Here is a 25000-nt window from a genome sequence, read left to right as displayed (position 1 = left end):
AATAATAAGGGATACCAACAGAACAAACTATTCGGAACCAACCAGAAAAGACTATACAGCCAACTAAGAGGGGAAGACAACCACTCAGAAATTCCTGAAGCCGAACCAAGTATGAGACTGTGGGAAAACATATGGAGCAATCCGGTATCACACAACAAACATGCAACATGGTTCCAGGAAGTCAAGGAAGAAGAAACAGGGAGAATAAAACAAAGATTCACAGAGATCACGACAGACACAGTCAGACACCAACTAAAGAAAATGCCAACTGGCAAGCCCCAAGGTCCTGATGAAGTCCATGGATACTGGCTCAAAAACTTCAAGGCCTACACCCACGAATAGCAGAACGACTCCAGCATTGTATCTCAAATCACCATGCACCCAAATGGATGACCACAGGAAGAACATCCTTAGTACAAAAAGACAAGAGTAAGGGAAATATAGCCAGTAACTACAGGCCTATCACCTGCCTACTAATAATGTGGAAGTTTCTAACGGTATCATCAGTGAAAGGCTATACAATTACCTAGAGGAGACAAACACCATCCCCCACCAACAGAAAGGCTGCAGAAGGAAGTGTAGGGGCACAAAAGACCAGCTCCTGATAGACAAAATGGTAATGAAGAACAGTAGGAGAAGGAAAACCAACCTAAGCATGGCATGGATAGACTATAAGAAAGCCTTCGACATAATACCACACACATGGCTAATAGAATGCCTGAAAATATATGGGGCAGAGGAAAACACCATCAGCTTCCTCAAAAATACAATGCGCAACTGGAATACAATGCTTACAAGCTCTGGAAAAAGACTAGCAGAGGTTAATATCAGGAGAGGATCTTCCAGGGCGACTCACTGTCCCCACTACTCTTCGTGGTAGCCATGATTCCCATGGCAAAAGTACTACAGAAGATGGATGCCGGGTACAAACTCAAGAAAAGAGGCAAGAGAATCAACCATCTGATGTTCATGTTCGACATCAAGCTGTATGGTAAGAGCATCAAGGAAATAGATACCCTAATCCAGACTGTAAGGATTGTATCTGGGGACATCAGGATGGAGTTTGGAATAGAAAAATGCGCCTTAGTCAACATACAAAAAGGCAAAGTAACGAGAACTGAAGGGATAAATAGCTACCAGATGGGAGCAACATCAAACGGCATAGATGAGACAGGATACAAAATACCTGGGAATAATGGAAGGAGGGATATAAAACACCAAGAGATGAAGGACACGATCAGGAAAGAATATATGCAGAGACTCAAGGCGATACTCAAGTCAAAACTCAACGTCGGAAATATGATAAAAGCCATAAACACATGGGCAGTGCCAGTAATCAGATACAGCGCAGGAATAGTGGAATGGACGAAGGCAGAACTCCGCAGCATAGATCAGAAAACCAGGAAACATATGACAGCACACAAAGCACTACACCCAAGAGCAAATACGGACAGACTATACATAACACGAAAGGAAGGAGGGAGAGGACTGCTAAGTATAGAGGACTGCGTCAACATCGAAAACAGAGCACTGGGGCAATATCTGAAAACCAGTGAAGACGAGTGGCTAAAGAGGTGCATGGGAAGAAGGACCACTAATAAAAGTAGACGAAGACCCAGAAATATACAGAGACAGGAGAATGACAGACAGAAACAGAGGACTGGCACAACAAACCAATGCATCGGAAACAATACATGAGACAGACTAAAGAGCTAGCCAGCGATGACACATGACAATGGCTACAGAGGGGAGAGCTAAAGAAGGAAACTGAAGGAATGATAACAGCGGCACAAGATCAGGCCCTAAGAACCAGATATATTCAAAGAACGATAGACGGAAATAACATCTCTCCCATATGTAGGAAGTGCAATACGAAAAATGAAACCATAAACCACATAGCAAGCGAATGCCCGGCACTTGCACATAACCAGTACAAAAAGAGGCATTATTCAGTGGCAAAAGCCCTCCACTGGAGCCTGTGCAAGAAACATCAGCTACCTTGCAGTAATAAGTGGTACGAGCACCAACCAGAGGGAGTGATAGAAAACCGATCAGGCAAAGATCCTCTTGGGACTATGGTATCAAGAACGGATAGGGTGATACGTGCAAATAGACCTGACGTGACGTTGATTGACAAAGTCAAGAAGAAAGTATCACTCATGATGTCGCAATACCATGGGACACCAGAGTTGAAGAGAAAAGAGAGGGAAAAAATGGATAAGTATCAAGATCTGAAAATAGAAATAAGAAGAATATGGGATATGCCAGTGGAAATCGTACCCATAATCATAGGAGCACTAGGCACGATCCCAAGATCCCTGAAAAGGAATCTAGAAAAACTAGAGGCTGAAGTAGCTCCAGGACTCATGCAGAAGAGTGTGATCCTAGAAACTGCAAACATAGTAAGAAAAGTGATGGACTCCTAAGGAGGCAGGATGCAACCCGGAACCCCACACTATAAATACCACCCAGTCGAATTGGAGGACTGTGATAGAGCAAAAAAAAAAAAAAAAAAAAAAAAAAAAAAAAAAAAAAAAAAAAAAAAATAATAATAATAATATAAGGCTTGCTCTGGCTCCGAAGTGTACAAGTGAACTTTGGCTTAAAGAAGTTTGGTGTGGGATGACAAGAGTTACATTTTGCCAACGGCAGTTTGATGGAGGAAGCCTTTTGATGTCTTCTTTCTGATAACGAACTAAAGCTACAATATGACGACGACAAGGCAGTTGATATTGGGAACGCAAAGTACGTTTACAAGCGAAGTCTAATTCCTCTATAGTTACTGTATGGCAGGATTTTTACAGAAAATACACTTTCTTGCAATAATTGACTTTTGGTGCAGCATCCGATAGTATTTTGTGATTCTCCGACATTTTTGCAACTGCATGTTCAGTGAACGTGGCATAGAATTCTTTTAGGTCACTTTCCTTGGTACCGTATTACACCACTGCATTTGCTGAGAAATTGATGATGGCGCCTTTCTTCGTCAAGTATGTCACTGTGGAAACAAATTTTACGGATGGCTTCTGCCACTAAAGAAGAGGAAAACAACAGATGTATATTTCAGTTTCCAGTTCTCTGACTCAATTCGAAATTGTTGATTGAGAACATTTTCCTTACCAAATTGTAAGTTTATAAATCATTTGATGCCGGGCATTTCTGTCTCTCGTGCGGCGCACTGTAGGCATTAGCTAGGGTTCTTTGCAGTGCCCCTTCAGCCCCTAGGTGCAGCCCCTTTCATCTTCTGTTCATTTTCTTTTTATTCCATCTGACTTTTCACAGTCTTATAACAATTGATTCATAGAGCAACTGCGAGGATTTCCTCCTATTACACCTTTCAGCCTTTTCTACTGTCAACTTCCGTTTCAGCGCTGAATGACCTTGTAGCTCCCAGCACTAGACTCTTGGCCTAAATTTTATGTTCTATTCTAATCTCTTTCTGTCACTCTAGCAAGGACCAGTTGTCTGGACTGAGGTAAGAGTTTGAGCTGCCAAGAACATCAAAACGCTCATTTGTCTGTATATATATATATATATATATATATATATATATATATATTTACATTGTAAAAAAACACACACACACACACACACACATATATATATATTATATATATATATATATATTTGTGTATATATGTTATATATATATATATATATATATATATATATATATATATATATATATATATATATATTGATAAAGATATATAATATATATATATATATATATAATATAAAATTCAATCATAACCATATATTATTAATATAATTATAATATATAATTAATTATATATATCATACATACATATTTTCATACATATTTACATACATATATCTATATATATCTATATATATATATATATATATATATATAATATATATATATATATATATACACTTGCTGACCAGCTCAGCACTGCCTGGGAAAACTCTCTCTCTCTCTCTCTCTGTCTCTCTCTCTCTTACTCCTGTAAAACAGTTGCTTCAGTTACATTGCCCAGTACGTTTTACCTTTTATATTTCACCAATTCTTACCTCCCATTCCTATCGGAAATTGGTACTTAGAGGGCATTGGGAGTGTCTCTATTCATCCCAACGACCTCGAAAACTATGGATTAGACACTAATATCGGTCTTTTTCTGTTACCTTTATATGTCACCCGATTCTCACCCCTCCTTCCTATCGGGGCTGAACTTGCAATCAAAGGGCATTAGGAGAGTCACTATTCTTCTCAGGGACCCATACAAAAATAAAAACTATGTCATTTTCCTTTTATTGAGTTTTCCACATGTAACACTAACCCTATTCTCAACCTCACTTACAATCGGGGAACTTGAACTTGATAGGCATAGGGAGTGTCACTATTTATCTCAGCGACATCGAAAACTAAGGAATAGACATTAATAGGTATCTGTTGTTTTCGGTTATTCTTACATTTCACCCTTTCTCAAAAATCAAACTCTTTGGTGCCAGTGATGCCTTACCCGACAGTATATTTTTTCAGATTGTAAGTCATATCTACTATATCAAGTTTGGTTGAAATTACTCAATGCCTTTCAAAGTGTATGTGGCACATGCACATACATGCATACATACATACATACAAACAACATACATCCATATATATATATATATATATATATATATATATATATATATATATATATATATATATCTTAATACCTGTAATCATGTTAGCAAGCTGACTTATTAAGTTTCCGTAATCATATAGTATCAATTTTGATTGTTACTTCAGTTTTAATTAGAGAAAACATTAATAGCCGCTTACTTAAAATATAAGACAAATTGCTCTTGTGTATGATAAATTTTCTGATATGCATCTGTGTCAAGTGCAGTTTGTTTTACCTTAGTATAATTTTTTTTCGTTGACGAAATATAGTTTTCACATCGGTAATTTGATAAGCAAGTATAAAAAGGTAGTTTTTATTACACTATCTCTTTTTTTTTAAATATAGATATGCAAGGGAGATTCGTTTGTAAATATTTTTTAGCAAATCTGGTCGATCCGATTAGCCGTTCGATATGTGCTTTCCTTTGACATCGTGGAGTGAACACTTCCTTCCTATTTGGTTGCTTCTGATTCTGTCTTGGAAGATTTGGAGTCATCGTCCTTTGGTTCGTGGACGCAGAACCAAGGCCATGCCTCCTGGAGGGCCAGACGGAACTTGGGATGCGAAATAGCGAACATTATAGGGTTGTAGACTGAGGCCGTCTTGGCGATCAGGCCTGGCAGGGCTGACACTAGGGGAGTCAGGTCTTCCTGGTTTCCGTAGAGACCCTGTGGACATCAATACATTTTTATGTATAAGTAAATCATTGCACAACATGATAAGACAGTAATTAGCTGCCTTATTTTATGACAGATTATAAGAAACTGTCAATTGGATACTTTATGCCACTATTATGATGACATTTGATCTACAAGGTACTTAGATAAATTAGCTGAATGAACATCGTTATATGTTGTTAATCCTATGGACACAAAGGTTTCATAGTTTTATGAAAAAATACACACACCACATGATAATACAGTAATTAGCTACCTTATTTTATGAGGGATTATATACTTTATGCCACTATTCTGATGACATTTGATCTACAAGGTTCTTTGATAAACTAGTTAGATAAACATCGTTACATGTCGTTAATCCTATTCATAGCTTTATGTAAAATCTGTATGCTACTATTGCTGCTATTTGTTGAGCTTAATGGTTAAGAGTTTTTTCGAGTATAGGATTTCTTACATAGTGAAGGTGCCATAGAAGCCTACAATAGATGGACAAGTGTTCCATCAGCAAATGAGGCGTAATTCAATATTCGTAAATATGTTGTAAAAAATGAATATGCCGAAAGTGACTTACCTTCATAACAACATATGCGTAAGGGGTCCAGGTGAGGAGCCACAAGAAGACATTGGCGACGGCAACTTTGGCGATTCTGACCTCGGCGCTCTGCTTGTTGGCGTCGGCATTTGAACGCAAGTTCTCGACGTTCATTTTCTTAGCCTGGGCTCGGAGAGCTTTTTCGTGAGCACGAATTGCGTTGACAATCTGGACATAGACGAAGATGATGATGCTGACTGGGATGCAGTAGCAGAAGATGAAGAGGAAAAGGCCGAAGGATTTCTTATTCCAGTCCTGAGTGATGTAATCAAAGCTGCATGAAGTGAGGATTCCCTCTGGAATGTAAGCATTCCAGCCGAAGAAGGGCCAGATGGAAACGGCGATGGCATAGGCCCAGCACAGGAGGATGAGGAAGAAGGCCTTTCCTGATGTCATGTGGCCACCATCAAAAGCCTTTACGATGACACAGTAGCGATCGTAGCCAATGGCCACCAGTGTTAACAAAGAGCAAAGGCCAAACACAGAACCAGTAAAAGCGTGGAGTTGGCAAGCAAACGGTCCAAGGGTCCAGTACCCACCACCCAAACAGTTCATGACGAACATGGGGAACTGGCTTGCCATCATCATGAAGTCGCTGAAAGAAAGGTTGACGACAAACATGTTGGCGGGAGATCGGAGACTCTTTTTCGTCAAGAAGAGGTACATGACGATACCATTACCAAAGAAAGAGAGAAAACCAAGGATCATGTAAATACCCGCCAGAAGATAATGCCACATTGGGTTGACCGGAGGGAATTTGCTCCAGTGGTCGTGTATCATAGGTCTTACGTTATCTGGAACCAAGTCCATCAGTGAAACTCCTGAAGGGTATCCAAAGTCGTAATCAGATCCCTTGAAAGGCAGGAAGCCGGAGATATTGTGGAACTGTGCCATTTTTGATGTGCTCTTCGTAGCGCTGGTGGAGACGGCTAGTTATCGAGACCTGCTTTGCAATATGCGTCAGAGGAGAGAGAAGTTGCTGAGAAGGTCTGGGTGTCGTTGCTGCCCGTCGTTGTCGCCTTGACCAGTCGTTTTCTCCGTAGCGGAGGTAAGCCAAAGTGCGATCCGTCGCCCGGCAGCCCCTCTATTTATTGGAAGCATCACCCAATTACGCGCCGGTTATGAAAGACAGGGTTTCTCCAGACTCTCTCCTCGTCTCAAAATTCGTTGAAGGAAAATATGGTAGATAATCTCCTAAGAAGGAGATAAACTTGTATGGCTTTCGAACCTACACAAAGTGGTCTCTTGGGGATGGAAGCATATACCCTATCGTTTCCTTGTTGGTGAAAATGGGTAGGGCATCGGCGGTGACCGGCGATGCCAAATCAAATATTCCCACTCCTGTTGTAAGGTATTTGAAGGTAGCATAAGTTATAGAACGCAGATATAATTGGTTTCTGATTTATTTTTTGCCTATTATGAAAAGCCCTCGTTTCTTCTTAAACGTAAAAAAAAAATAATAATAAAAATTCCAGCTCTCAAAGTTCTTATCTCAGGTGTGAAGTTGACCTCAGGGCGAAAAGAAAAGGAACTCTCTTAATCGTCCTTCATGCTGGGCTGGTACCATTCTTAAGGCAGATTTTTTTCAGTTCCCAAAATTAATTTACTTATATAAATAAAGAATTGTTACTCAAAAGTGTTATACATATAACGTTCCGTAATATCATGTATATAATATAGCCTTGACATTCTTTTCTATTATTATTATCACTATATGACATTCATGACATAAATGATCATCTATTTGTTTTGACAAACCCTTATGAAGATATAAGAATAGAAAAATGTTATGAATACTCTTAATGGAAAGAAACGAAGGACTATAATATAATATTATATAGATGATAAATTGAATAGCTCCCGATAATTGCACTTGTATAATTTATGTATATTTATGCCGCTCTCTCTCTCTCTCATCTCTCTCTCTCTCTCTCTCTCTCTCTCTCTTCTCTATATATATATATATATATATATATATATATATATATATATATATATATATAATATATATAAGTCATATCACATTTCCGTGATTCATATACATATATCGAGCTACAATGTCCTTTAATATCTAATTCGCTCTACCTCGGAATTAATATATTTTCCATATATGCTTAACCGAAGGGGAATTTTTTTCTCGATAATAGACTTGTCTGGACCTGGGCGCGAACCCATGGAGCCTTTCAAATGCAGGAACGTCAGTGAAGCTTTCACCTACTACACCACCTCTTGCGGTGATGTAGTAGGTAAAAGCTTCACTGACGTTCTGGATTTGAAAGGCTCCATGGGTTCGCGCCCAGGTCCAGGCAAGTCTATTATCGAGAAAAAATTCCCCTTCGGTTAAGCATATATGGAAATATATTAATTCCGAGGTTAGAGCGAATTAGATATTAAACGACATTGTAGCTCGATATATATATATATATATATATGATATATATATAATATTATATATAATACTATTTATATGTATTTATATATTTATATAAAGTATCACAAATGGAGAGCTTCTGCAGCTTGATTGTACAGATATCATAGGTAAATGAACACAAAAACAAGTAAATTAAAAGTACGGTAGTTCAACATGCCTATAGAAATACAGGGACTTGGAAGAGTGGAAAGATTTTCTAAAGAAATTCTGAGGCACAACATAATGGTCGGCCTTTAAAACTCCAGAGAAGTGCATTTGGCAACATGTTGGACAACCACCGCCATGTATCGTGGCCATCGCCATGAAGGAACCGATAGGGTATAGTGGCTGACTAATTGTGAGCACAGTCTAGACAAAGGAAAACAACCACCGCCATCTATCGCCATGAAGGAACCGATAGGGTATAGTTGCTACTAATTGTGAGCACAGTCTATACAAGGGAAGACAAACACTGCCATCTATCGCCATGAAGGAACCAGTAGAGTATAGTGGCTGACTAATTGTGAGCACGGTCTAGACAAAGGAAAACAACCACCGCCATCTATCGCCATGAAGGAACCAATAGGGTATAGTGGCTGACTAATTGTGAGCACGGTCTAGGCAAGGGAAGACAACCACCGCCATCTAACGCCATGAAGGAACCGATAGGGTATAGTGGCTGACTAATTGTGCGGCTGACTAATAGTGAGGCGAGCATGGTCTAGACATGGGAAGACAACCAATGCCATCTATCGCCATGAAGGAACCAGTAGAGTATAGTGGCTGACTAATTGTGAGCACGGTCTAGACAAAGGAAAACAACCACCGCCATCTATCGCCAAGAAGGAACCAATAGGGTATAGTGGCTGACTAATTGTGAGCACGGTCTAGACAAGGGAAGACAACCACCGCCATTTATCGCCATGAAGGTACCGATAGGGTATAGCGGCTGACTAATTGTGAGCTAGGGTGGCCATTTCCAAATTTCCAAAAAGGACCATTTTTTTTTCCAACACCAATTTTTAACCTAAATTAAATATGATTATTGAGGAGTTGAAATCTAAGATTTATAATGTATATATATACCTATAGTATAAAATTGACTTGAGTGTTTCAGTGTCAAATAGTGTATGAATAAGGAACTAATATTATTTAATATTCAATTTATTCATGGTGGAACAATTTAGTACATAACTGGGGTGAAAAAATTAACATTATTACAGAAACTAAAGGAATTAGCAATCTAATGTTTGTATTTTGTCCCTTTCCTTGCCATCTCTAAGAGTTTTCTGTTGGCTAGAAGTTTTCTGTAAATGGCTGGGCAGATACAAGTACACCGCGGCTCCATGCCTAGTGTTCCTAACTGTCCCAGCAGCCACTTTATAAAATTATTGGCCTCATGTAAAAAAAAATCAATGGTTATTTTGACCATCAGTTCTCACTGTTTTAGTGTATGTATTCGTATTTATTTATATCTTTAGTATTAATATATTTTTTTTAGACAGACCCAAAAAGCAGGACAAATTAGCGTCCTTCTTAAGGTGAAGCAGGACTGAGGACAGAATGCTCTAAAACAGGACTGTCCTTCCTAAAGCAGGACGTCTGGCCACCCTATAAAATGTAGGCACGGTCTAGACAAGGGAAGACAACCATCGCCATCTATCGCCATGAAGGAACCGATAGGGTACAGTGGCTTTCTAATTGTGAGGAAATACAAGGGGAAGAGACAAGTATATATCACAAAAACACAAAGGCGTCCAAGGTCCGTTTCGATAAGGAGAGCTATGACTATTCCCACATCCTGCTGCGTGGTAGCAGATATATATTTATCGTTTCTGTTATTTCAAATAAGCCCCGTGTATATTTAAGTCTTTGTCCGTCAAATCTCGTTTTATGGAATACGGGAGAGTGTTAATAAAAGGCACACTTATTTCGAAAGATTTGTTGCAAGGAGGATATTGATTATACACATTATATATATGTATATGCATATTTATATAAAGTAAAAATATTATACATATGTATATATACAAGTAATCTATTATTTGCACGATTATTCTGTGCTTTAATACAGTTAATAACAGGATATCGTTTAAACAGGATGGTATCAAACGGAGATTTTTTTTTTATTCAAGTTACAAGCATTCGAGGACTGTCGGTTAAATACCATCCTTTTTAAATAAGGCCCTGTTATTAAATACACACACACACACACACACACACACACACACACACACACACACACACACACACACACATATATATATATATATATATATATATATATATATATATATATATATATATATATATATATATATATATATATATAATATATTTATATATATATACATATATCTAATAAAAGGAGCCCATAAAAACACCAAAATGTAGAGAGAAAAGTACTATATTTCAGAGACTGCTGTCTCTCTCTTCAGGTATATGAATGAGAAAAGTTTACAGAGAAGGTGGTATTTATACCAAGAGATTCGTCCACAAGTAAGCCAATTTAGGTCACCCCCGCTGATAATCTTCCTTTAATCTTCTTAAGCTTGGTTGAATGAACACTGCGTCGACGATATCTGATATCCAATTCCCTTTTGAGATGTTCATTACCTGCTTCTCTTTTATTAAGGCCGATTCCATCATTTGACTCTTGTACCGGCAGTTGCTGCTATAAATTACACAGTGACATATTCCAGTTTATTCTATGGTTATGTTCATTTATATGGTTGAAAATAGCCGAGTTCTGTTGTCCATACCTAACTGACCGTTTGTGTTGTATTAATCTCTGGGGAAGTGATTTACCTGTAAATCCGATGTAAGATTGGTCACAGTCCTGGCATGCGATCTCATATACCCCAGAGTCTTTGGGAGATGTCTTTTGTTGGACGTTAATCAGGGATTTGCTAAGGTATTTGGGTAGGTAAATGCAAAGGTTGGATTTCCCAAGGGTTGTGAGTTACTCTCTTAAATCGTCTCCAGTGGGGAATTTTTATTTTATTGTTGGGTGTGTCTCTGGTCTTGTCTTTAGGGGTCGGTAGAAAATTACGTTTGCTTTTTGAATTGCTTTCTCAATTATATGGTCAGGATACTTTAAAGATGAAAGTTGCTTGCGAAATTTGTATTCTGTCGTGTCTCTGATTATTAAAACATCAAGAAAAGGAATTTTGTTGTCTGTTTCCCATTCAACTTTAAATTTGATGCTGGGCACTAATGAGTTTAATTTTTAGAGGAATTCATTAAAATTACCCCACTTATTATCCCAAAATGTTAGTATGTCATCCACGTATCTCATCCACGCATGTTTTTGGGTTTATTGCATTTATTACTGTAGTTTCAAAGTATTCCATGTACAGATTGGCTAAAATAGGACTTAAAGGACTACCCATACTACAACCCGAATTTTTGCTTGTAGAATGATTCCCCGAATGAAATACGTTATTAGATGCACATAATTCAACTAACTTTATTATTTTTGTCAAGTGCCAAAGGGAAATGATCTGAATAGGGGATAATTTTTCCCTTAAAAACTGAAGAACGTCCTGTACTGGTACTTTTGTGAATAGGGAGTCTACGTCAAGGCTTAAAAGTTTTATGTTGTGAAGTGGTATATGTGCTTCTCTGAATTTGTGACAAAAGTCTTCCGAATGTTTGATGTGACTGGGAGAAAAAGTGCCTAAAAAAGGAGAAAGGAGGCCAGCTAACCATTTAGAAATTTTGTAATTGAAAGCTCCGGCGCATGAAACGATGGGTCTGAATGGAAGATTGTCTTTGTGAGTTTTGGGAAGACCATAAAAGTAGGGTAATTTAGGATTAATTACTTTAAATTTCTCTAATAGTTCAATACTCTTTTTGTCTTGGCCAATTAATCTTACTTTCCGAAAAAATTCTGTGGGAACGTTCTGGAGGGGATTTTTTCGTCAGTTTTTCGTAAGTATTTGTGTCGCTAAGGAGCTGGTTGATTTTGTCGAGGTAGAAGTCTTTGTCCATTATTACAATTTTGCCGTCTTTGTCGGATCTACTTATTATAACATCTCAACTTTTTTAGCGAGTGGATGGCTATCATGAATCTGCGGGGAACAGGATATTTCTTATGAAGGTCAGTTAAAGCATTTAGTAACACTCCTTTTAAACATATCTCTTCACGGCTGTAGTTTTTGTCAGATATGAATTTGAATTGTAGATCCGACCCTTTTGCATTTACCTACCCAAATACCTTAGCCAAATCCCTGATTAACGTCCAACAAAAGACATCTCCCAAAGACTCTGGGGTATATGAGATCCCATGCCAGGACTGTGACCAATCTTACATCGGATTTACAGGTAAATCACTTCCCCAGAGATTAATACAACACAAACGGTCAGTTAGGTATGGACAACAGAACTCGGCTATTTTCAACCATATAAATGAACATAACCATAGAATAAACTGGAATATGTCACGTGTAATTTATAGCAGCAACTGCCGGTACAAGAGTCAAATGATGGAATCGGCCTTAATAAAAGAGAAGCAGGTAATGAACATCTCAAAAGGGAATTGGATATCAGATATCGTCGACGCAGTGTTCATTCAACCAACGCTTAAGAAGATTAAAGGAAGATTATCAGCGGGGGTGACCTAAATTAAAATTGGCTTACTTGTGGACGAATCTCTTGGTATAATACCACCTTCTCTGTAAACTTTTCTCATTCATATACCTGAAGAGAGAGACAGCAGTCTCTGAAATATAGTACTTTTCTCTCTACATTTTGGTGTTTTTATGGGCTCCTTTTATTAGATGGAATTCTGTTGTTACAGAACATTTTTACCAGTCATATACATATATATATATATATATATATATATATATATATATTATATATATATATATATATATATATATATATATATATATATACACACGCACACGAATCAGTCTTTCTATTTATCAAGAGTTACGAACAGTTACAGCAAAACAAACAACTATAGAAAACAACTGATTTTACAAGGTTAAAATCAGTTTAAAGTGGAATGTACATTGAGGATAGAAAAAATTATTTCAGTGGAACATAAAATTGCAGAACTGCTTGTAAACATTAAAGTTGAAAACACTAATAGCCTAACTGAAATGAATAATCAGTCTGAGAAGAAATTTACAAAGAGCAAACGAAAAGTATAATTCTTATTTAATTTATGCCCATTCTCCCATCTCCTTTGCTGTTTTTTTTTTATTTTACTACTCTGCGGTATATAACTTACAGGGAATATATGAAATCGGGATGTCACGAAATCCCTAGGGAATATGTGAAATGGCTTAATTCTCTTTGGAACATTTGATCCCCGAGAGCTAGTACTAAACACGGCGAAATAGTTATTCCGTTGCACTGTTTCGCCCTGTTTAGTACTAGCCCTTGGGCGTCAAATGTGTTTCGCTGTGTTTAGTACTAGTCCCTTGGTCCTTAGGGTGATCAGATGCATTTAGGGCCATTTGATCAACTAGGGGCTAGGATTAAACGTAGCTAAACACCTTTGATCTCCCCAGGTGCTATTGCCAAACACTGTGAAACTGTGTAAAAGAATCTTTGTTTCGCCTCTTTTAGTACTAAGCTACTCTGGCTCTCAAGGGTCGAATGTTCCTTAGCGAATTGGTCATTTCACATTTTCCCTAGCGTGATATCCCTGATTTCACGTATTCCCTGTAACAGATATAATTTGGAGTTTGTGATTTTTAGTCTATCGGTTTCCTCCTGAAGTACTGAAGCACTGGCTCTGTGTAACAATCAATCTAGTGGACGCGGAGGACACCTTGCAGCGAACACAGCCATTCTCTCCTGAAGAGAACCCCAGGGGCGCCACCGGACGAAGTTCTCCAGAAACCAGAGGAGGGGCATATACACCAGGAAGGTGAAGAAGATGATGGCGCAGGATAGGAGAGGGACAGGAGGATCCGTTCCGAAGATGACCACCGTGGTGATTGTCCCCAGCAGGAAGGAGTAGATGATGTTACATCGGCTGTGGGATCAGAGTTTGAGCAGTTCAAGCGAAGGTGCAATGCATTACTACCCTACGACTATATTCTTGTATTCTGATACAATCTGATCTATTTTTTAATTTTTTTCTTCCTTATAAGTGGGGTCTCTTCTTTCTGCATTTCCCGTTACCTCGTCTTTCTTCATCCTAATGAACACATATTCTTTGGGAGCTTGAATTTCAAGTCAATGGCCCCTTGGGCTTGTTCCATATGAATAAGTTTCATCTTCTGATAATAATAATAATAATAATAATAATAATAATAATAATAATAATAATAATAATAATAATAATAATAATAATAATAGTTAAGATGTGGTGGCGTCCCAGTTGTCTAAAGCATTAGTCGTAGTGAAAAGTAATTTTATATTAAAAGGCAATTGTTGAATTATCATTAACATATACATGATATTCTGACTTCAGTACTTAATTCAAGACAGAAGATTTGGTGTTGAAACAGCTGCTAGTTTTCTTGTATCACATATAAGGTATAGCTTCTGCTAGGAATAATCAAGATATTAATGGAGCATGCAGATAAGAAGTGATTGTATCATTTCCATGACCAATTAACTCTGCCATTACGGTTTGGTTTTATTATCACAGGATAACAGCTCTCATTATTTGTTCAGAATTGTATTCTGTAATTAGATGAAATAAAAAAATTTTTCATGAGTGACTCTTGAGATCAAAGAATAATCAATGAAGCTTAAGATTATGCCAAAGGAAGGGACCTACTGTTACTTACGTACAATACTTCGAGATGGAGAAATGAAGGTTTATTATTTAATTAATATACAGCACAAGATGACTCTGAGATGAACAAATTCTCTCATAATTCAATGGGCTATATATTTTCTCGCTTTCTTTCAGCAAGGAAGTCGATTACACAACACAGATATATCAAACTTTAATACTAGAAGTGAAAAATCATGACCACAAAGTACTCGAAATGCATTGCCAGTACATGCGTGAATTTAAGTCTGGTAAAAGCACTCCTTTGTATAATGTGCGCACTTTTATCACGTTATGGCTGGAAGCAATGGTGTTTTTGTCACACCGCCACCAGCAGTCAATTTTGTTAGCGGAATTTTAAAACACGGACGTGCATAGGCAACAGGTAAAAAAAGCTTGGGCAGAGTATAGACTGATGAAAAAAATGAATGCTACATCGTGTACAGACAACAGTGAGCGTAAGGTTTATGCAAGCATCCGGAAAATGAAGCTCGTACTATCTGCAAAATGTGAAACTACTTTTATATGACAATTAAGTAAAATTGTGAGAGATGTTGTGGCACAGCTGCTGAAACGGACAAGAGCGAATAAGTTGCTACTGAAAATTGGGGAACGCTTGCATTTTCTTGTAGTTAATTGCCTGAAAATACATAGGCACAGCTTAAGGCATTATCATTCAAGGACGTTTTCTGGGATGTGTATCATCTTGCTGCCAAACTATAATCCTAGTAACGTAGTGTTTAGTACAGTTACTTCATATATGGAAGCTCAATTTGTTTCATTGTTGCCAGTAGTCTTAATTCATTTTTTAAGATAATTTATATAGAAACAGTCCAATCAGTTACTGGCTACCTGGTCCTAAGTTTGGTAGCAAGATTGAAAAATGTCATAAATGTGCTCGTTGTTATATTGCCTAAATGCATCAACATAAGGAGAAAGGGAAACCGGTTGAAAATCCAAGTGTACACGACAGCTGAGGAATATCAATAGTGGATAACGCCTTGTGCTAACAATGTCGACGATTTAACCATTCTGCTTCAAACACAATCTTTATGATGGTATTAATTATATTAGTAGTAGTGGTAACAAGAACTGCAAAATTGATGCGTACTGCAATAACTGATTAAGTAGCTGAAACAGTAACCAAGAAACAAATTACCAGTTTCTACCAAACTCCACTTGCGTAAAGTCATATTCATGTTGCCAGTGAAAATTTGACGTCCAGCTCTCACTTGTAGCGTATTGGGGAAATGAGGATGGAGTGGGAGGGGAGTAAGGTGGGGGTATTCCTGTGCCTCCCATGAAGTATGGTGGTGGATCTGATGACACGGTCCTTAAGGCTAAGCTTCCGTTATTATTCCCAGAAAGGCTGCCAATTCTTCTTTGCTGTGGACATCTGTCATCAGCTGATTCAGTAATACTGACCTCTGCTCTCTGAATGTCATCTGTGTGGATCTGGGACTCATGTGATGCTATTGATAAATTATTAGAATTGCATGGGGAGGGCAGAGATTCTCCGTGATTATTGTTTGATGGCCCCTGCATCCTTCCATCACTAATAGTAAATGGGATATCATTCATTTCGCAAAAGTCACTAGACGATGAAGCATCTTGTTGTATACGGTTTTTCTTTCCAAGAGTCTTAACCACGCAGAACAATCTGCCCTTGGCTCTTCGCCAGTCAAAACCATCTGTTTCTCTGTATTTCGGAGGTCGGTCTGTAGTAGAACAAAAATAGCAAGGTGGACTCAACTTCAAGAATGGTGAACGATACTGGCACGTACACTTTATGGGTTTAATTGGTGGGGGGTTTAACTGAATGGGTTGGATATGAAAAACTCTTGGTGCTCTTTGCGCCCCGTTCCCCAAAGAAGGGCCTGCATTGCGGTATCCAGATGGTGATAATCTTTCACTCCCTTCTCTGAGTGCTACATTGCTTGCTTCAGAACTGCATGAGCTTACAAAAGGTGGATTTCCATCTTCCGAATGGGCCGCAGGACTATTTAAGGAGATGGTTGATGGGGATCTGCTTATCTCCGAACAGGATGATGCACTAATGTTAATTACTGAGGCACTATTTTGATTGTAGGATGAAACTAAAGACCTAGAAGAACTTGGACACTGATTTATTCTGTTATAATCACCACTTTGACAACCTTCTTTGTACTTTGCATCATTCATTTCCCTCGTGTGATTATCTTTATAGTTGCTAGAGCCACAAGGAACTCGACTCCTTGCTTCACTAACTACTCTAACATGATTTATCTGGTCACCGCCTTCAATTTGTTCTTCAGTAGGCACTGCTCTTGCAGTGAAAGCCGTTGATCTTGAGACTGCCTCTAAATTTGAGCAAATGTCGGCAACAGCTGAGCTTGAATAATTATCACCATTGTTATTTGAACATTCAGTAGAATTTTTCTTGTTACTGCAATCATCATAATATGATGTTCCCGCAGATGGCTCACAGTTTTTACAACAATTGGACGTTTCTCCATCCTTTGATGACGATTCTTGTCGATGAAGGCAAGCTACATTTCTCACAGGGTCACCTAAAGCAACTTGTACACTTGAACAATCTACGTTTCGTGGGATAGACTTCAGATGTCTCTGGGTATTTGATTTATTTTGACGGTCATTGTCATTCTGGAGAGGCTCCTTGGGATTTACTCTGATGGTCTCTGCAGAATCGTCCTTGGAGCCTTCCTCTTTGATGGTTTCCATCACTTCAGGACTGTCTCGACTCCATTCGTTACATGTCCCCTAAAGATAAGCAACAAACAATTTTTTTTTTTAAATAAGTAGCCTTTGAACCCCTTCTCGCTGTTAGTGGGAGCCTTGGGAGATATCCTGGATATGGTTTGACAGTCAATTTTTTTATTCTACGAAAATACCAAGTGGACCAAAAATACCGGTATCAGGTCTTGTGAATCCCTTGTTTGCAAAATTTTCACTTATGCATGCAGTATTTTATTACACTTTGACGTTCTCGTATTGAGGCTGGTTTGTCGAACACTGATTCTTCGAAGATTGTCTTGTGAAACCTGCACATCCAATGTTAGACACAAACTGCCGTAATACTTAAGAAGACCGCGGCAGGAACAGCACAGTTCAATGATTGGGGAAAACACGGTAGCTGCGAGGCATGACACTGAATTAATAGGCGTTCATAGATTGCCAAGAATCAAAAGGCAGATAAAACAACTGTACTTTGCTCTTGTTAGCCTAGCGGTTGGCTCAAGTTTTGAAGAAGGAGTCTCTCATTTGTAAAGTACAGGGCATATATGATTTGATCATATTCCTTTGAGTTACATTTAGAAAATAGTGCTGATAATTGGCAGCTTGGCAGCCCGATCCAAAAAAAAAAATAAATAAAAAAGATAGAAAAAGGATAAGGGAGTTGCAAGTGGAAATTAAATTCAATAGTGACTATACATTAAATCACAGGCCCTAAAGGATCAGTAAATTAAGAACAAGTAGTCTGTTGACGTTTTGGTTTCGTACAGTTCCTGAGTCCTCATAATGTGTTGTTACCCACGTTCGTGATGAAACATAAAATATTTAGGTATCTTTACTGTGCGCTTATGGGTATCGTCCCTATTTTCAGGCTATGCAAGACACTCTTTTTATGATCATTAATGGAAAATACAGAAATAAAGCAAAACAATCCTGTAAGTTTGCGATGGAATCCGTCAAATCAGCTTCAGATAATTACCAATTCCTTTTTCCCACGCAACGTAATATTCTCTCTCTCTCTCTCTCTCTCTCTCTCTCTCTCTCTCTCTTCTCTCTCTCTCTCAATCAACTTCTTAGTATTCTCGTTACAAAAAAAAGGGGGTGGGGGTCGTAAAAAGATAAAGAGAAAAGGTTATTACATGTTAGCCAACCCAGAGCAATGAAAATTCCTACAGTAATCTGGTAAAAATGTTTTATTAGTCTGCTATTAGGAAATAGTGGCAGAATTCTTTAATTCATATAACAGATTACGGAGCGATATGACAGCACAATACATGGGTCTAGGGCTACGAAGCTATATGACAGTACAACACATGGGTCTAGGGCTACGAAGCTATATGACAGTACAACACATGGGTCTAGGGCTACGAATAAAGAAAAAGTAAGGCTATGTGAAGTAAAGCTGTGCAGAGTGCTCATTCAGACGGTGGCCGAGGAGGACCTTTTAGAAATAGTATCTTCAACGGGTGCACTTTCACAGTCCTGGTGGGAATAAAGTGAAATCGAGAATTGCCCTCGAAGCCAAGCATTGTCATCGCAAGAGACCTCGAAAATTTTGATTGTGGCAGAATGTTCCTCTCTACAAGATGAGGCGCTGGCTGGACTGCCAGTAACATCAAATTTACCACGAAGTATTCGTCGGCGGCGACAGCAGAATAGTGGTGCTCCCCCCTATTCCATCAGAAAGATTTGGTTTTAATATCTCGTTACTGTACTGCAAATTTGAGCCAAGGACATTTTGCAATATGATGCTGGTTTTCGTCTCATCAACAGGGCTGGATGATCTTGTTAAAATTCGTGATTGGGCTGGCGATGGATATTTCAAGTTTGTCCATTTGTATATGACCAGTTATATACAATCAGCATTCAAATGGGTAATTCGAATGAATGTACCTCGTGTTTTCGCTTTCTTACCCAACAAGCGGCAAGCAACTTATAACTAATCGGTTGTTTTCTCAGTTAGTTACTCTTCACCCTGGTATTCATCCTAAAAGCTATAAGAAGGTCTTCGAAAAAGCCCCCATGAACAACTTTATTTTAAGATTTCCTGACGTAAACGTAACTGGTTGTTCATTTCATATTACTCGGAACCTCTACCCATACAATACAGATGAAGCAACTCGTACAAAGATAAAGTACAGAGATAAAGTGCTTAACAGCACTTGCTCTTTTACCAGTGACTGATGTTACTGTTGCACACGAAGAACTTTCTGACGACAATAGTTTGCCATGAGAATTTGTATCGTATTCTGCAGTGACTTATATAGGATTCGAAAAAGGAAGAGGCTCTACTAGAAGACGTCGTCTGGCTTTAATATTTCTAATAGAAATATGGAACAGTGATGCCATTTTTTTCTTCACAACATTGGCTTTTAGCAGTGTTATATGCAGTTCATCTGATTTTTTTTTTTACTTTATTTATGATTTAATGGTTATAATGCGTATTTTCCGATGTAGAATTATTTTCCGTGATGTTAGAAAACTACACGTCACTAGCTTAATATAGAGTATTTTTGATCAAGAAAAATAAAGGATTTCAATAAGATTCATTTGTATAAATAAGCAGGATATGTTTTATATCTTTATTTTTATAAATAACACATAAAAAAGGCAAAGTGAAGATTTTTTTTCTTCAGTGCCGTGGTCTGTGGTCGGAAAAGCCAGCGAGGGTTGCCAGATGCCACCAGAAAGCCACACTAATAGACGAAATTCCTCAAAACGGCAACCCTGAATATTATGGAATATTCCAGAGAGGACTTCAACTGGTATGACTAGAGCTAATAATAGTAGCCTTGAAGGTTTTCATATTGCCTTACAAAATTCAATTACATACCAATACCCTGATATCTAGAAATTTATAAATACGCTAAAATTGGAGGGGATTTTTGGGGCAGAAATAACTTCAAAACGAGTTTACAAAGAGTGCAACAAGCGACTGGCAACTTTACTTGAAAAGTATGATTCTTGCCAGAAAATGTCTTTTTTAAACTGTGGCATATAATCTGCACTAAGTCTCAGTTCTAGTAAATACTTTTTATAATACTGACAGTCTTTAATGATTTTGGTTTTCATTGTCGCCCCGCCCCCAAAATGAAGTTTTTCTTTTAATATTTATTGTTGTATTCTTGATTTTTCTTTCAGAATTAAATCATCACTTCATACCTGTTATGAGTTGTCCTATGTTGTCCTAGATATCAGTTGCCTAGGTATGAGTACTCCGATATAAGTTTTCCGGGAATGAGTTGTCCTGGTATCTGTTGCCCTGGCACGCAACAAATGATGTAGTGCCAGTTTGTCTCTGGAAAAATATTTTGTGGGAGTGGACTTCCCCTAAACAAATTCGGATCGGCAGTTCGTAACCTACAAGTGAAATTCAGTGCACACTGAGATGCAGCCTTCACCGTAAACAATTGGTCGTTACGATTTTAGCTTTCAAATTGCAGCCCTCTAGCCCCAGGAGTTTTTAATTATTTAAATTATGATCAAAGTTAGCCATGAATATGCGTCTGGCCCGTTATAGGTGCCAACGGAGCTGTACAGAAAATTTCATGGACTGGGGTTGAGGTTTCATGTGCCGGGGCTGTGTTTCATGGGCCTTCGCTAAGAATACTAGTCACACCGTTCAGCACTATATGCTCTACAGAAAACTCGATTGCTCCGAAGATCTTCTACTTGTTTCATATAAAAAAGGAATTGTTGTCACAAATTGCGAAGCTACTTAAATGATCCCCTGAGACTTGGGTAAGACTTGTGGCGCGACTGATCCATGAGTATCATGCTACGTCTCCGTTCTTTTTACTGTACCTCTTTTCATATTCTCTTTCTTCCATCTTACTTTCCACCCTCTCCTAATAATTGATACATAGTGCAACTGCAAGGTTTTCCTCCTGTTACACCTTTCAAACCTTTTACTGTCAATACAGCGCTGAATGACCTCAAAGGTCCCAGTGCTAGGCCTTTGGCTTAAATCCTATATTCAACTCAACTCATAGGAATAAATAGTTATATCAAATAATACTGAGAACCTGTATATTGTAACCAATTAACATTGCCAAGAATATCAAGTAGTCGGGGAGGGTATTGAAATCAAAGGGCTCTTGTATTGAAATATGTATGCCTTCATAAAGAGTCCATGGTATCAGCATTTATGCGAGGGTAATTGGTGAAATATTCTATTTACTAGTTTCTGCGCCCCTTTCAATATAATTGTTCATTATTGATATTGGTAAAGCTTAAGGTAACACTATAGGAGAATTTATTGCTGAATTAGCATCCGTTATTCCTCCTTAATGGCCATTAATTTGATTCCTTCGGAGTTAAAATTCACTAAATATTCCGCTTGTAAGTTTCAATCTACTTTCCATCATTACTTGCATCTCAGTTTTGATTTCTAATTTCTTCATTTTTTATATATTTCTGTCATTTTCCTTTACTCCAGGACTTTTTGCATTTGGCTCTTTCAGTTTTGTTTGTCATTTTTTTTATTGCGTTTCCACTGTTGTTGCCTAGTTCCAGTATTCTTTTGTTTAACCAGTGTATTACTTGTCTCTTTCTCTATATCTTTTCCATGTTTAAATAAACAAATGTGAGTGAGATAGTGACCCCCAAGGGTTTTAACCCGGTATGGATGCACCTTTGCGGCGTGTTTAGTACAAGTGTGTGTGGCAAGAGAATTCCCAAACAAGAGTTCAGTGGAACCCTGGGGTTCCTCATTTCATCATCAGGGGTTCCGCAGAAAGTCTTGAAATAAATATGTATTGTAAATGACGCTGATCTGAATTTACACAGTTCGGATAGCAGTGGTAGATATTGTATGATTTATATGAAGTAATGTATATACACATACATACACGCACACACACACACATATATATATATATATATATAATATATATATATATATATATATATATATATATATATATATATATATATATATATATACTATATATATATAATATATATATATATATATATATATTATATATATTATATATATATATATATATAAATGAATTACGAAAGTTTGGAGCGTGATAAATCCTATAAATAAAGGTATAAACCACGAAGGAAAAATAAACAACGGAGTTTCTGCAAGATCTTTCGACTTAAGTCCTTTACTCAGCAGATATTATCTGCTGAGTAAAGGACGCTAATGGAAAGATCTTGCAGAAACTCCGTTGTTTATTTTTCCTTCGTGGCTTATACCTTTATATATATAATATATATATATATATATAATATATATATATATATAGAGAGAGAGAGCGAGAGAGAGAGAGAGGAGAAGAGAGACATGAAAAATTGTTTCAGGGGTTCCTTGAAGGTATAAAGATTGGGAATCACTGAGTTATGGCCATGAGCAAACCGAATCAGTGGAATATAAGCTCTTTCTCCTTCATTCCTTCATTCAAGGGCATTTCTTAAATAAATAACGGTATGTCACTGTCCTCGTGGACATAGATTTTTGTGTGTTTTTATACAGTGTTTTAATTCACTTGACAGTAGATGATATATATATATATAATATATATATATATATATATATATATATATATTAATTTATATATTATATATGACCTCGTAGGTCCCAGTGCTTGGCCTTTGGAAGAAATTCTATATGCAAATAACAAAGACTACGAATTAATGTGAGCATTTTTGGTTCCGTAATATTTGTGGCCTTGCGTCAACTGTACACAATACCTTTAGTTTAGAAAGTATTTGTAAATGGGTTTATGGGCATTATTATCACCCGCGGAAGGATTTCAATTTCACGCATATACAAACTCTCTCTCTCTCTCTCTCTCTCCTCTCTCTCTCTCTCTCTCTCTCTCTCTCTCATCTCTCATCTATCTCTATGTATATATATATATATATATATATTATATATATATATATATACGTATCTATCTATCTATCTATCTATATATATATATATATATATATATATATATATATATTATATATATATATATAATATAGACTTCAGGAGGGTCCATGATACACATGTTGTTAAAAAGGCCAAGTTTATTAACAGAAAAAACGTTTTCGCACTAAAGACTCAGTGCATCATCAGTCTGTGAAAAGTAAAAGACACAATAAAATACATTATTAGCATAAAAGGAATTCACAATGCAATTAAAATTTACAAGTTAAAACAATAAAAAGTAAAAGCATTAAAAAACACATAAAACAGAAAACAAAAAGAGACTACCAAAGCACCAACCGTCCCTTATATAAGCAGGAGAGAAGAAGGAATGACATACAATGACGTCCAAGGCCAGATATATAATATATATATATATATATATATATATATATATATATATATATACATATATGTGTGTGTGTGTGTGTGTGTGTGTGTGTGTGTGTGTGAACGGAGAAACGGAGAGAGACTGTGTAGGAGGTAGCTGAGAGGTGTAAATAGGGGGATGGGTGGGGGAGCGGGTAGGGAGGAGTAGCACTTGTTGCATACAGAGTGAAGATGTTTTGTGTTAATGTACTGTAGGAGTCGCGGTCACCGGGAATATGTGGTTTTTAAAACGACATAACACAAAAAACTGGGAACAGAAGAGTTGTAGAGAATATATTTTACAAACGTAGAATTCTTGTGGAGGTGATTGTTGAAGATGTACGTATGTAGGATTTTGTGCTATTACAACTATTATGATGTGATGATATGCTGATGCAGGAGTAACTGAGTGGCTGTCTTCAAGCAGTGGGTGCACTGAAGGAGAGTTAAGGAGACAGGGAATGAGAAGAAGAATTATAAGGGCAAACCATGACTGAATGTATCTGGGAAGTTGTATGGTAAGGCACTGGTCGAGAATGGATTGATAGGGCAAAGAATAGTGCATGCTGATCTAGTGATAATTATAAACCAGTGAAATGAAAAAGTTGCGAGGAGAAGGATGAAAAGCTTCATATGAAGTGAATAGACCTATAAAATGCCGATGATAGAATTACTAGAGATAAGGCGTAAAAGACGAGGATGATACGATACGTCGTAGAAGATCATTTTTTTTACAGCAATTAGAAATTTTAATGACTGAGGTAAGAAAATGTTTGAATATAAAGATGACGAGAAACTGGTTTAGAATGCGAGAGATAAGTTGGCGATGAATTATGCCTTCAAGACTTCAATCCTTTTTTTCTGAAAGGAGGGATTAGAGAAACCAGGGAGGACATTAAATATAGACCAAG

At 37.5% G+C, this 25000-nt stretch overlaps 3 protein-coding genes across 4 annotated transcripts in view; 1 reads left to right on the top strand and 2 right to left on the bottom strand.

Annotated features, from left to right (window-relative positions):
* Positions 1 to 25000, top strand: part of LOC135200753 (mucin-2-like) — a 194280-nt gene that overhangs the window by 88579 nt on the left and 80701 nt on the right. The window lies entirely within an intron of this gene.
* On the bottom strand, positions 4995 to 7050 carry LOC135200752 (compound eye opsin BCRH2-like). The gene is made up of 2 exons (XM_064229357.1): positions 5886 to 7050; positions 4995 to 5302 (listed from the first exon to the last, which is right to left on the bottom strand). The coding sequence occupies exons 1-2, from the start codon at positions 6798 to 6800 to the stop codon at positions 5087 to 5089; spliced, it is 1131 nt and encodes a 376-aa protein (XP_064085427.1). The 5' UTR covers positions 6801 to 7050; the 3' UTR covers positions 4995 to 5086.
* LOC135200751 (uncharacterized) lies at positions 13192 to 18157 on the bottom strand. The gene is made up of 2 exons (XM_064229355.1): positions 16221 to 18157; positions 13192 to 14311 (listed from the first exon to the last, which is right to left on the bottom strand). Exons 1-2 carry the CDS (start codon positions 17780 to 17782, stop codon positions 14080 to 14082), a joined length of 1794 nt encoding a protein of 597 aa, XP_064085425.1. The 5' UTR covers positions 17783 to 18157; the 3' UTR covers positions 13192 to 14079.

The sequence above is a fragment of the Macrobrachium nipponense genome, chromosome 27 (assembly GCF_015104395.2).
Source record: "Macrobrachium nipponense isolate FS-2020 chromosome 27, ASM1510439v2, whole genome shotgun sequence".
Taxonomy (NCBI): domain Eukaryota; kingdom Metazoa; phylum Arthropoda; class Malacostraca; order Decapoda; family Palaemonidae; genus Macrobrachium; species Macrobrachium nipponense.
This window is presented reverse-complemented; position numbering and strand designations above follow the sequence as displayed.